This window comes from Chrysemys picta, chromosome 11 (assembly GCF_011386835.1).
Source record: "Chrysemys picta bellii isolate R12L10 chromosome 11, ASM1138683v2, whole genome shotgun sequence".
In the NCBI taxonomy this organism is placed as follows: Eukaryota; Metazoa; Chordata; order Testudines; family Emydidae; genus Chrysemys; species Chrysemys picta.
In genome coordinates, this window is record NC_088801.1 from 991,604 (window position 1) to 1,004,729 (window position 13,126).

At 50.5% G+C, this 13,126-nt stretch overlaps 1 protein-coding gene across 1 annotated transcript in view; it reads left to right on the forward strand.

The window, feature by feature from the left end:
• LOC101952950 (unconventional myosin-X-like) overlaps nt 1–13,126 on the forward strand; it is a 235,305-nt gene that overhangs the window by 65,403 nt on the left and 156,776 nt on the right. Inside the window, exons 4-5 of the mRNA XM_065561329.1 lie at nt 7,007–7,194; nt 7,612–7,746. Of these exons, the coding sequence (XP_065417401.1) occupies nt 7,007–7,194; nt 7,612–7,746 (323 nt within the window). The remainder of the gene's footprint in view (nt 1–7,006; nt 7,195–7,611; nt 7,747–13,126) is intronic.

Here is a 13,126-nt window from a genome sequence, read left to right on the forward strand (position 1 = left end):
ATCTTGCAGTGTCCAGTTATAAGCTTGCAGTGGGCATATGCGTTTGTCAATTTAACAAAGAAATTGATATGCACCTGTCTTGTTATCCCAAGGGGGGTCTCTGACATGCTTCAATCCAAACGCACTGCTTCAGGTAGAATAAACAAATAAATCTAACTACAAAGATAGGTTTTAAGTGATTATAAGTCAAAGCACAACAAGTCAGGTTTAGTCAAATGAAATAAAAGCAAAACACATTCTAAGCTGGTCTTAACACTTTCAGTGTCCTTACAAACTTAGATGCGTCTCATCACAGGCTGGCTGATTGCCCTTCAGCCAGACTCTCCCCTTTGATCAGCGCTTTAGTCGCTTGGTGGTGGTGTCTGTAGATGGAGCTGGAAGAGAGAGAGAGAGCATGGCAACCATTTCTCCCTTTTATCATGTTCTTTCTTTCCTCTTGGCTTTGCCCCCCCCCCCCCCTTCAGAGTCAGGTGAGCATTACCTCATCATAGTCCCAAACTGACCAGAGGAAGCGGGGTGACTCACTTGAGAGTCCAAGCCCCAGGATCACAGGAAACAACAGATAGATCTAGGACAGCCGGCAGAGAGGTAAATCACTCCTGGGGCAGGGGGTCGGGACTGGGGAAGACCTGGCTGGTGACTCCTACCCTGTGCTGGGCTTAGCTGCTAGTCTTGGCTGGGATGGGGAGGACAGGACTTCCTCTTCCCCTGCAAACGTCCAGAGCTATCAGACCCACCCCAAGATTTCTCCCCTGGTTGTAGGAAGCTTTGCAAACTGCCCCCCCTCCCCCCGTGCTTCCTACACCCATCACTTCTCAGCTGCCAGGGGGAGGGATGACTGTACTGGGAACTGCTCCACCATCCGCCCAACCCCCATGTATCCAGACCCCCTCATACCCAGACCCTCCCGCCGACCCTCACCCCACCCCTGCAGTCAGAACCCCCCTGATGAGCCCCACTCCCCCTGCATCTGGACCACCCAACGAACCACTTGCACTTGGATCCCCGCCCCACTGAGCTACACTCCCCCAGCATCTAGACCCCGCCCCCACTAAGCTCCCCACATCCAGACCCCCCACTGAGCTCTATCCCCCCCCACACCCAGACCCCCCTGCTGAGCCCCAAGCACCTTCACCTGGACCCCCCTGCAGTGTCCCATTACCATTGCACCTAGAACCCCTCAACAAGCCCATGTGCATCCAGATCCCCCACTGAGCTGCCCGCACCCAGATTGCCCCACACAGAACCCTCTCAACTCACATCTGGATCCAGGGCCGTCCTTACCCATACGCAAAGTACGCAGCTGCGTAGGGCACCAGGAAATTTGGGGTGCCCTGCACAGCTGTGTGCTGCTCCAGCCCCTGCTCTGGCTCTTCCCCAGGGCTCTGCCCCTGCTCCGCCTCCATCCCACCCACTTCCCCAAAACCCCCGCCCCTGCTCTGCCCCCACCCTGCCTCTTCCCGCCCCTGCCCAGCCCCGCCCCCACTCCGCCCCTTCCCCAAAACCCCCGCCCCTGCTCTGCCCCCACCCTGCCTCTTCCCGCCCCTGCCCAGCCCCGCCCCCACTCCGCCCCTTCCCCAAAACCCCCGCCCCTGCCCAGCCCCGCCCCCACTCCGCCCCTTCCCCAAAACCCCCGCCCCTGCTCTGCCCCCACCCTGCCTCTTCCCGCCCCTGCCCAGCCCCGCCCCCACTCCACCCCTTCCCCAAAACCCCCGCCCCTGCTCTGCCCCCACCCTGCCTCTTTCCGCCCCTACCCAGCCCCACCCCCACTCCCCTGAGCTCTGCAGCAGGGCGGGGGCTGCACTCACCGGTGGCGAGAGTGCAGCGCCAGCGACCCAGCCCCAGCCACGCTGCTGGTGAATGCTGGGGGGTGGTTTCCCCCCCCGTGCCCCAAGCCAGGCCCCCCCCCCCCCGTAGAGGCCTGGGGCCCGCACCCCCGCACCTCCCTACAGAAGCCTGCCTCTCTTCCCCCCCACCCCCACGTAGGGGGCTGCATAGGGCCCCAGTATAGCTAGGGACGGCCCTGTCTGGATCTTCCCCTCACTAAGCCCCTCCACACTTGGATCCTGCCTTGCTGAGCCTGCCTGCCCACACCTGGCACAGAGGGGCAGGGCTCTAGGATGTTTCTGGGGCAGGCCCGGTCCTTGCGCTGAGTTAGGGTTGGGTGCAGCCTCACCGCTGAGTCTGTGTGCCGGGGGGAACTGCTCAGTGATCTCCCACCTCTGTTCAGCCAGTGGCTTGTGCTCCCCAATGCCATGCTGGAGCCTCCACATTTATTTGACAAATAAAATTTGCAGAATTTTAAAATACTGTGCGCAGTATTTTTAATTTTTTGGTGCAGAATGCCCTCAGGAGTAACTTATCAACACCGAGTTTCATCTGTCATTTTGTTGCCAACTTACCCAGTTTTGTGAGATCAGTCTGCGACTCTTTGCAGTCACCTTTGGACTTAACTACCTTGCGTAAATTTGTATCACCTGCAAATTTTGCTGCCTCACTATTTCACCCCTTTTTCCAGATAAAGACTATGTTCAACAGCACAGGTCCCAGTACAGATCTCTGGGGGACCCCACTATTTACCTCTGTCTATTCTGAAAACTGGCTATTTATTCCTGCCCTTTGTTTCCTATCTTTTAATCAGTTACTGATCCATGAGGACCTTCCTTCTTATCCTATGACTGCTTACTTTGCTTAAGAGCTTTTGGTAAGGGACCTTGTCAAAGGGTTTCTGAAAGTCCAGGTATACTATATGGACTGGATCAGCCTTCTCCACATGTTTATTGACACCCTCAAAGAATTCTAATAGGTTTCTTCATACCTCATTAATCTATTACATTAACATGTAACTTCCAAAAGGGGAACTACACAAAAATGAGGAAGCTAGTTAAATAGAAATTAAGTGGAACAGTCACAAGGATGAAATGCCTAAAAACTGCATGGAGAATATTTAAAAATACTATAGTAAAGTCTCAAAGTAAATGTGTACTCTAAACAAAACAAAACAGTAAGAGGACCAAAAAAATGCCACTATGGCTAAACAGCAGGGTAAAAGAGGCATTTGGAAGCAAAAAGGCATCCTATTACAAATTGGAAGTCGAGTCCTACCAAGGAAAATAGAAAGGAACATAAACTATGGCAAGTCAACTGTAAAACTATAAGGCAGGCCAAGAAAGAATTTGAAGAGCAACTAGCTAAAACCACAGAAACTTAACAGCAATTTTTTAAAGTCCATCAGAAGCAGGAAGCTGCCAACCAGTCAGTGGAGCCACTGGAAAATTGAGGTGCTAAAGGAGCACCCAAGGAAGACAAAGTTGTTGCTGAGAAGCTAAAATAATTCTTTGCATCAGTCTTCACTGCAGAGGACGTGGGGGAGATCCCCATACCCAAGCCATTTTTTGTAGGTGACAGTTTTGAGGACCTGCCCCAGACTGAGGTGCCAGTAGAGGAGGTTTTGGAACAAATTGGTAAATTAAACAGTATTTAAACTCATCACCCCAGAGTTCTGAAGGAACTCAAAGATGAAATTGCAGAACTGCTAACTCTGGCATGTAACCTGTTGCTTAAATCAGCCTCTATAGAAGATGATTGGAAGGTAACTAATATAATGCCGGATTTTTTAAAAAGGCTCCAGAGGCAATCCTGGCAATTACAGGCCAGTAAGTCTAACTTCTGTACCAGGCAGATTGGTTGAAACTTTAGTAAGGAACAAAATTATCAGACACATAAATAAACACAACATGCGGAGAAGTGACAGCACTGCTATTACTCCCGGGGGCATTCTGCACCAAAAAATGAAAAATTCTATGCACAATATTTTAAAATTCTGCTAATTTTATTTGTTAAAATAATACTACATAATCACGCCAGTTACAATTATTTTGGTAATTTAATTCAAAATACATGTCAGCAAGGATGTCTGTAACAATATGGACACACACACAAATTCCCCCAGGAGTAGAGAGTTTAAAGAAACTCCAGTGAAAACCCAGTGCCTCTTTTTCTGCCCTCTAACCTTAAGCCCCAGCGCCCAAGTCCAAGGAGACCAAACACCTGGACTTGTTCAGATGTAAAGTGTACTCAACGTGGGGGGGCTCCAACTCAGGATTGCCAACCAGCTGGTATAACTTCAACTCCTGGAACTCTATGCTCAAGTTCAAGGAGCTTGTGCCAACTGAGTCCAGGGAGGAGTTTGGAGCCATAGTGGAGGAGGGCAAGGCAGTGGCATGGACCTCTTTTCAGGCCTCACTGTACACTATGTACTCGGTGGCACATACATTGTTCTCCGGTATCACCACTTCTACTGTGCTTGGTCCCAAATAACCTCAGACCACTGAGTCTGCTGCATGATGGAAGAGGAATACTCTCTTCAGTTCTGCTCCTACCCTCCTTCCCAGTCCCTCTTCAGGGACCCCTCACGAGCAACTCCTTATCCAGGAGGTGCAGGCGCTCCTCGCCATGGGAGCAGTGGAGGAGGTTCCTGAGGAGATAAGGGGCAAGGGATTCTACTCCTGATACTTCCTAATCCCAAAGGGCGTCTCAGACCCAATCTAAATCTGTGCAGACTCAACAAGTTCATGGTAAAGTTGGAAGTTCCTCATGGTCTCCCTGGGCACCATTATCCCCTCCCTGGATCCAGGAGACTCGTATGCCGCCATTGACATGAAAGACGTATACTTCCATATAGCGATTTGCCCCGCACACCTGCGCTTCCTATGCTTTGTGGTCAACCACAAGTATTACCAATTCCCTGTCCTATCATTTGGCCTCTCAACAGCCTCCCGGGTGTTCACCAAGTGCATGTCGGTCGTGGCTGCTTTCCTCTGTCACCAGCAGGTGCAGGTATACCTACCTCGTCGACTGGCTGCTCAGGGGCTGCACCAGGGCACAGGTGCAGTCCCAAATCCGCTTGGTCGGGTGCACGTTCAAGCGGCTGGGTCTCCTCCTCAACTTGGGGAAGTTGACCTTGGAACCGACCCAGAGAATAGAATTCATTGGGGCAGTGTTAGACTCGGTTCAGGCGCGAGCTCTTCTGCCAGAGACCCTATTCCGAGCCATCACGGACATAATTCAAAGCCCCCAGCAATTCCCAACCACAACAGCAAGGAATGCCTGAGTCCTCTCGGCCACATGGCTGCTTGCACTTACGTGACCCGGCACACCAGGCTCCGGCTCAGACCGCTGCAGGCACGGCTCCCATCAGCCTGCTGCCTGGGGCGCAACAGCTTGAATTCAGTGGTCACGGTAACAGGGCAGGTCCTCACGTCCCTCCACTGGTGGCTCGACCCCCAAGTGGTGTGCAGAGGAGTCCCCTTCCACAACCCTTAGCCTTCCTTGTCCCTGGTTACAGATGTGTCGGCTCTGGGATGGGGGTAGCATCTGGGGGACCTCCAGACACAGGGCCTGTGATCACAGGACGAGCTCTCCCTACATATCAACATCAAGGAGCTGAGGGTGGTGCTCCTTGCTTGCCAGGCCTTCCAGGCCCGACTGCAAGGCCAGTGCGCAGTGGTTCTAATGGACACCACCACCCCCTTGTTTTACATCCACAATCAGGGTGGAGCCCGTTCCTCTCTCCTATGCCCGGAGGCCCACTGGCTCTGGGAGTTCTGCACAGCCCACTCCAGTCACTTGGAAGCATCATATCTACCAGGAGTTCAGAACACGCTGGCGGACGGCCTCAGCAGGTCCTTCCGCACACACGGGTGTCCATCCGGCTGGATGTCATACACCTCATTTTCAAAGGTGGGAGTTTCCCCAGGTCAACCTGTTCGCCACCCAACGCAACAGGAAGTGCCCAATGTTCTGCTCCTTCCAGGGTGGCAGCCCAGGCTCCCTCATGGACGCATTCCTGCTACCCTGGAGAGGTCGCCTGCTCTACGCCTTTCCCCCGTTCCCTCTCATGCACAAGGTCCTGCTCAAGGTCCGCAGGGAGGGGGCAAAGGTAATTCTGATAGCTCCAGCATGGCCTCGACAACATTGGTACACCACGCTACCGGAGCTGTTGGTGGATGCACCGGTCATGTTACCTCTCCTCCCCGACTTACTCACTCAGGACCACGGTCGCCTCCATCTCCTCACTATATGTTCCATTCTATGCATCCGCTGAAGTGGGCTGTAGCCCACGAAAGCTTATGCTCAAATAAATTTGTTAGTCTCTAAGGTGCCACAAGTACTCCTGTTCTTTTTGCGGATACACACTAACACGGCTGCGACTCTGAAACCTGTCACATGTTACATGCAGCAGGGAGAAACCACGGATTGCTCTTGGGTTTACGTAACTCCTGGTGTCTGCAGTTTGTTGTTTGGCAGTGATGTGGAATGCTGTCCTCTGGTGGCAAAATGTACCACCAGCAGCACTGTGAGAAATTCATTGGTTACACCTGAGCTGAAGATGTGGATGTTTGGAATTGGGGGCGTGCAGCCCAAAATGAGAAACCACAGTACAGGAAGAGCAGGAGGAATGCACAGAGGGCAAGGAGTTATGCAGGGATAGGAATGGCTGTGCTTGGGCTTTATTATTGATTTGCATGGATTGGGGACAGGGTGTGTCACTCTGGCATTATTGTTCTATGGGCTAGACAGGTCCAGGTAATCTTCACTCAGCACAGGATCTGGGTGGGGGAGTGGCAAAGGTTGTTCTAAATCACCTTTTGGTTTTGATTCCATTTGTCAGGAGCAAGTGCAGGCAAAGCAGGTGCGTTCAGGGGAGGATCTGGCCCCATATTTTGAAATACTTTAAATAAAAGCTTTACAACAAGCCAAACAAAAATATTTTGTTGCGGAGCAGTAAAATTGTAGCTCCTCCTTCCCCCCACCCCTGACTTTGCAGCACCCTCCCCTCAGGGTCTGTTTCCTCTCCTCCTCCCTGTATTGGGAGGCCATTGGCTTTGGCTCTGTGGCTTCTCTCAGGCTCACCCACTCCCACCATTAATCATTCCAGAGTCCTGGCTTGTCGGTGTCTTTTCTGGTACTTGATTTTCTCACTATATTTTATTTTCTCCCGCAGACGAACATTGGTTCCATCTTGGCATCGGTAAATCCATACAAACCCATCTCTGGTCTGTACAGTGCGAGTGCCATGGACCTGTACAGACGGCATCACCTGGGTGAGCTGCCGCCCCATATCTTTGCCACTGCTAATGAGTGTTACTGCTGCTTGTGGAAGCGTCACGACAGCCAGTGTGTTCTGATCAGGTTAGAGACTAAACATACAGCTAACCCCCTAGTTGTATTACACTCCCCACTCCCACCATCCTGTGTACGATGGCACCTGTGTTCCTACCCCTTGTCTCTCCTACGCCTGCAGTAGTGGAGATGCCCCACATTTGGTCCTACAGACCACTTACATAAGAATGGCCGTACTGGGTCAGACCAAAGGTCCATCCAGCCCAATATCCTGTCTACCGACAGTGACCAATGCCAGGTGCCCCAGAGGGAGTGAACCTAACAGGCAATGATCAAGTGATCTCTCTCCTGCCATCCATCTCCACCCTCTGACAAACAGAGGCTAGGGACACCATTCCTTACCCACTTTGTCCCACCCAGGGAGAATGGAGAATGTCACTTGCTCTGTTCTGGGTTTGTGAATGTATCATGTCTGTTCCTTAACAGCGGAGAAAGTGGAGCTGGAAAGACCGAGAGCACCAAGTTGTTGCTCAAATTCCTGTCAGCTATGAGCCAGAACTCTCTAGGGGGCCCTGCCTCTGAGAAGAGCACTCACGTGGAGGAAGCCATCCTGGAGAGCAGGTACAGTTCATCTTCACGGAAGAGACAACCAGTGAGCAGTCAGGGACAGTGTCTGCAGGGGTAAGGAGGGCCCTGTATGGCTGGGGCAGCTGCGTGACCTTTATCACACAACAGCCCTTTCACCTCACTGAACAACTAACTTCTGGAAGGCATAGAATGATAGAATCATAGAGTTTGAGGCTAAAATGGACCATTAGATCATCTAGTCTGACCTTCTGTGTAGCACTAGCCATCACCCAGCACCCGCACACTAAACCCAACAATGGAAATGAGACCCACCGAGAATAGGAGGGACCAAGGTGCACCAGCACTCCAGGCCCCAGCAATGGCAGGGGAATGATTACATGAGCTACACACAGATAATCCTGGCAAGTGACATGCTGCAAAGTAACGCGAATCTCCCACCACCCCCAAGATCATTGCTTATCTGACCTGGGGGAAAATTCTTTTCCAACCCCATATATGGCAATCAGTTAAATCCTGTGCATGTGAGCAAAAACCAGTCAGCTAAGCCCCTGAGGGAGAATGCTCGGTGCCACCTCAGAGCCCTGGCCCTCCCCATCCAGTGTCCCATCTCCAGCCGTGGCCACTCCTGATGGTTCATAGGAAAGAGATTAAAAAACCTGCCAGATTACGATGGGGATGGGGTGGGAGGAGGAATCCCTTCCTGTCCCTGAAGGTGGCCAGCTGAAACCTGAGCGCCAAACTCTGAAGCATGAACATTCAGGTACCACAGTGATGAGCGCTGTATAAGAACCTGAATAGAAAAGAACGGAACTTCACAGCTGGTATTGGCACATCTAAACAGTGATGGTATTAAGCAGGGACAATGTAAGAAACACACACCCTGGAAGTCCAAGCCCCTTGTAAAGGGCCAGTACAGTGGCTGCTTCCCAAATAGCCCTTTGTAGTTCTGTGGGCCTGTGGCACTTCAGTACTGTTTTCTTCCATGCCTGCCCTTATGCATGAAACACCCCCCCCCCCCCAAACTAATCTGTAAAACCAGAACCCTGTCCTAATGGTAATGGCTGGGCAGGTGGCTAGCAGGGATAACTGACATCACTCAGACCCTAAGTGTGCCTGCAGTGAGTCTGTGTAACGTTCTGTCCCTTTTGCTGCTACCCTCTTCTTGCTTCCTCTGTGACCTCAATTTGTTACAGATACTTGTTGTTTGTCTTTAAATAGATTGTAAGCTGTTTGGGACAGGGAGTGTTTCTTGTTACTTGTGCAGTGCCTGGCATAATGTGCATCCATCCTAGGCCTTTGGGAGAAATTGCAATATGAATAGTAAGACTAATATATAATCATTAGATTCCCCATGCTGCATGAGATCAAGGTGGGAGCTCTCTATTCTCCTTGGAGGTATAAGCAGAGGAATATCGAGCAGTAGGGAAGCGTGATTACCACTGTATACAGCATTGGTGAGACTGTTACTGGATGGTACGTCCCATTGTGGGGTGCAGACTTTAAAAAGAAAGTTGACAAATTTGAGAGGACTCCGAGAAGAGCTACAGGAATGATTCACGATCTGGAAAATTTGCCTTGTACTGAAAGGCTTAATATGTTTTGTTTATCCAAGAGAAGGTTAAGAGGTGACTTGATCATGGCCTATAAGATTTCTGATGACTGAGGGCGCTTTAACGTGGCCAACAAATGCATAACAAGATCTAGCGTCTGAAAGTGAAGCTAGACAAAGTCAGATTAGAAATAAGGAACACATCTCTGACAAGGAGGGTAATTAACGACGGGAACAACTTATTCAGGGTGTGGTAGATTCTCCATCACTTGGTCTTTAAACCAAGCCTGGGTATCTCTTTCTAAAAGACACGCTATAGCTCAACCAGAAGCAGAGCTGTCCCTAGGGTAGGGCGAATCGGGGTGGTCACCCTGGGCCCCGCGCTTTGGGGGGCCCCGTGGCGGCCAACCCAAATCGCTGTACCCTAGGGATGACTGTGTGTGCATGTCGTGCGGGGGGTGCGAGGCCAGCCTGGGGGGGCGGGGTTAGCATGCGCGGGGCCAGACTGGCCCAGGCAGTTAGTGGGGGGCCTGGCGCTGGCAGCGGGGGTCAGGTCCGCACTCACCGGTGGGAAACAGTAGCAGCAACCCCAGCCTGCCCCGCCAGCTCCCGGTGTCGCTTGGGGGAGGGGGGCGGAAGCAGGAAAGAGACGGGGCAGGGGTGGGAAGAGGCGGGGTGGGGGCTTGGGGGAAGGGGTGGAGTGGGGGCGGGATTGTCCTAGTCCCCCTCCCCCCCACACCAGGGAGTAATGGGCTCAGTGCAGGAATCCTCGGTGAGATTTTGTGACCTGTATTATGCAGGAGGTCAGACTAAATGATCATAATGGTCCCTTATGGCCTTAAAAATCTGAGTCTCCTGTTAGTGGTTCCTTTACTTCTCCTTGGTAGCCAGTTAGAATGAGCCCCAGACAAGATATAATGGGAACAGTCCTCAGCTGTGCTGAGCTCCATGCTATATGGTGAATCTGCCACAGACCTATGCAGACCCCTCTACTGTGGTGAACTGTCTCCCCAAATCTTTGCTATTGATGGGGACAGAGGAAAAGGTGGTTCTAAGTCACTTTTGTGCTTCCTGTGATCCTGGGGCTTGGCTGGGAGCTGATCCAGTCTCCAGCTCAAATTAAATCAGTTACCGGGGATTCTCTAACCTGTGCCAGCTAGAATGCCCTCTAGGGGACCCTTTTCCTGATTGAGCTTCAGTGTTGTGTGAGGCATTCTAGCTCTACCCTAGTCTGCAGAAGAGAAGAATGAGGGGGGATTTGATAGCTGCTTTCAACTACCTGAAAGGGGGTTCCAAAGAGGATGGATCTAGACTGTTCTCAGCGGTAGCAGATGACAGAACAAGGAGCAATGGTCTCAAGTTGCAGTGGGGGAGGTTTAAGTTGGATATTAGGAAAAAACTTTTTCACGAGGAGGGTGGTGAAGCACTAGAATGGGTTACCTAGGGAAGTGGTGGAATCTCCTTCCTTAGAGGTTTTTAAGGTCAGGCTTGACAAAGCCCTGGCTGGGATGATTTAGTTGGGAATTGGTCCTGCTTTGAGCAGGGGGTTGGGACTAGGTGACCCTCCTGAGGTCCCTTCCAACCCTGATATTCTATGATTCTATTATTCTACCCCTCTCTAGCCTCCAAATGGCTGTCATACCCCCTCTGCCTGAGGCCTACAGGGCTGGGGAATTCTCAGCAGCACCCAGGAAAACCACTTTAAGGTCACTTTTTATGCTACTCCAGTGGCACCGAATTGATCTTAGTGGGGCTGAGGAACTGGGCTAATGTATACAGAAAGCCAGCAATGCTATTGTTACATTTCCAGCTCAGACTTGCTCATAATATTAAAGGCTCTCCTGTGTGGTGTAATGTTATCGTAATCTTGTTTACTTGCTTTTTTGTGAAAGTTCATGCTTTGTATTTTTCCCAGAAATCCAGTCTCTGAAAACTCTCTTAGCCCAACTGGGTTAGTTTCAGTGGTGTTCTTGTTTGTCTTGTCCCCTTATTTTAGCTTCTTCATTAGAAATGTTAACGTATCTCTCCACATTTCCATCTTGCTTGCTTGGTCTCTTCAGGAGACTTGATTTCCAAGACAGAGAAAATGTATGAAAATATTTGTACTTGTTTATTGAAACTTCAGCAAGTTTTGAGATTTTTATGTGAAGATGCTTTCTTTGTTAAATTGATATCCTTCCTCCGTGAAAGAAAGCTAGTGCTAGAAGGATTTTGAAAGGTGCATAAAAACAGGTTGTTGATGTTTTCTCTAATATTTATTTTATTTTCCCAGGGGTTCTACTCCATCTTCATCCTCCTCGATCTCTCTGCTCCTTTTGACACTGTTGATCATACCCTCCTTCGTGACATTTTGTCCTCCCTTGGCTTTTGTGACTCCGTCCTCTCCTGGTTCTCCTCCTACTTCACTGGCTGCACGTTCAGCATCTCTTTCGGTGGGTCCTCTTCCTTCCCTCTCCAACTGTTCGTGGGGTCCCACAGTGCTCTGTCCTTGGCCCTACTCCTTTCTGCTCCCTTTACCCTTCTCTCTGGGTGACCTCATCTGCGCCCATGGCTTCAGCTCTCATCTCTAAGTTAATGTGTCACAGATCTACCTCTCCATTCCTGATCTGTCTCCTTCAGTCAGTCCCATATCTCTGTCTGTTTCTCTGACATCTTCTCCAGGATACTTTCTCACTGTCCACTTTTTAATATGGCCAAAGCCAAACTTCTGATCTTTCCTCTGAAACCATCCTCACTCCCGCTGTTTTCTGTCACTGTTGACAATACAACTGTCCTCTCTGCCATTCAGGTCTGTAATCTGGGAGTCATCTTTGACTGCTCCTCTTTTTACCTCTTACATCCAGCCTATGTCTAAATTCTGCAGCTGCTGTCCTTTACAACATTTCCAAAATCCAATATTTTCTCTTCTCTCCATATAGCTAAAACTCTGGTTCCAGACCCTTCTCATTTGCTGTCTTTACTACTGCTGCCTGCTCTGCTCAGGCCTGCCTGTCATCCATCTCTGGTGCCTTCAAAATGAAGCATCTAAGATCATCCTTCTAGCCTGTCACTCTGTTCACCCTCACCCCTTTGAATTCCTGCACTGCACAGGGTTCCTGTTCTCCACTGCATCAAATGCAAACACCGTCAGGGCCCTTCACAACTCTGTTTCCACATACATCTCTGCGCTTGTCTCTCACTGTATTGCCTCCCCCCATTCTCTCTGCTTCACTAATAATGGCAGCCTTAAATGCCTATTTGTCCCATTCTCCCACAAATGCCTCTGCACCTTTTTCCATGCTGCCCCTTATGCATGGAATGCCTCACTGAGCTAAACTGTATAGCCACTCCCCTCTGCTCCTTCAAATCCTTCCTCCAGATCCACTTCTGCCATAGTCCCTGCTGGAAATCAGCTCTTCAGTGAGCGCTTGGGGCTGCTGCAGTTGGAGAGAGCTGATTTGATTTAATTACTATTATTATTTAAATTCAGATTATTTAGAACCACCAGGAATTGTCAAATTGGTAGTTAACCTACACGATGTAACTGTTGGTAACCATGTGACCTTATTATCCTCACCCATGTCCTCCTTTCCCCTTCTGTTTGTCATGGTCATTTTGTTTCAGATTAGACCCTGATCCTGCAAATATGTATGTGTGTAATATTGTGCATGTGCGGTGTCGATGAACCAGTGGGACTACTTGTGTGTAAAGTTACTCATGTGTAAGTGTTAGCAGGATCAGGACTTGGATAGTAAGCTGTCTGGGGCAGGGACAACACTTCCTGGTGTTTGTGCAGCTCCCAGCACAGAGGAACCTGGGTCCTGCATGGGCTGTCTGGGTGCTGTTGCAATACAAATAATTTCATTTTTGCCTTTGTTTAAAGAC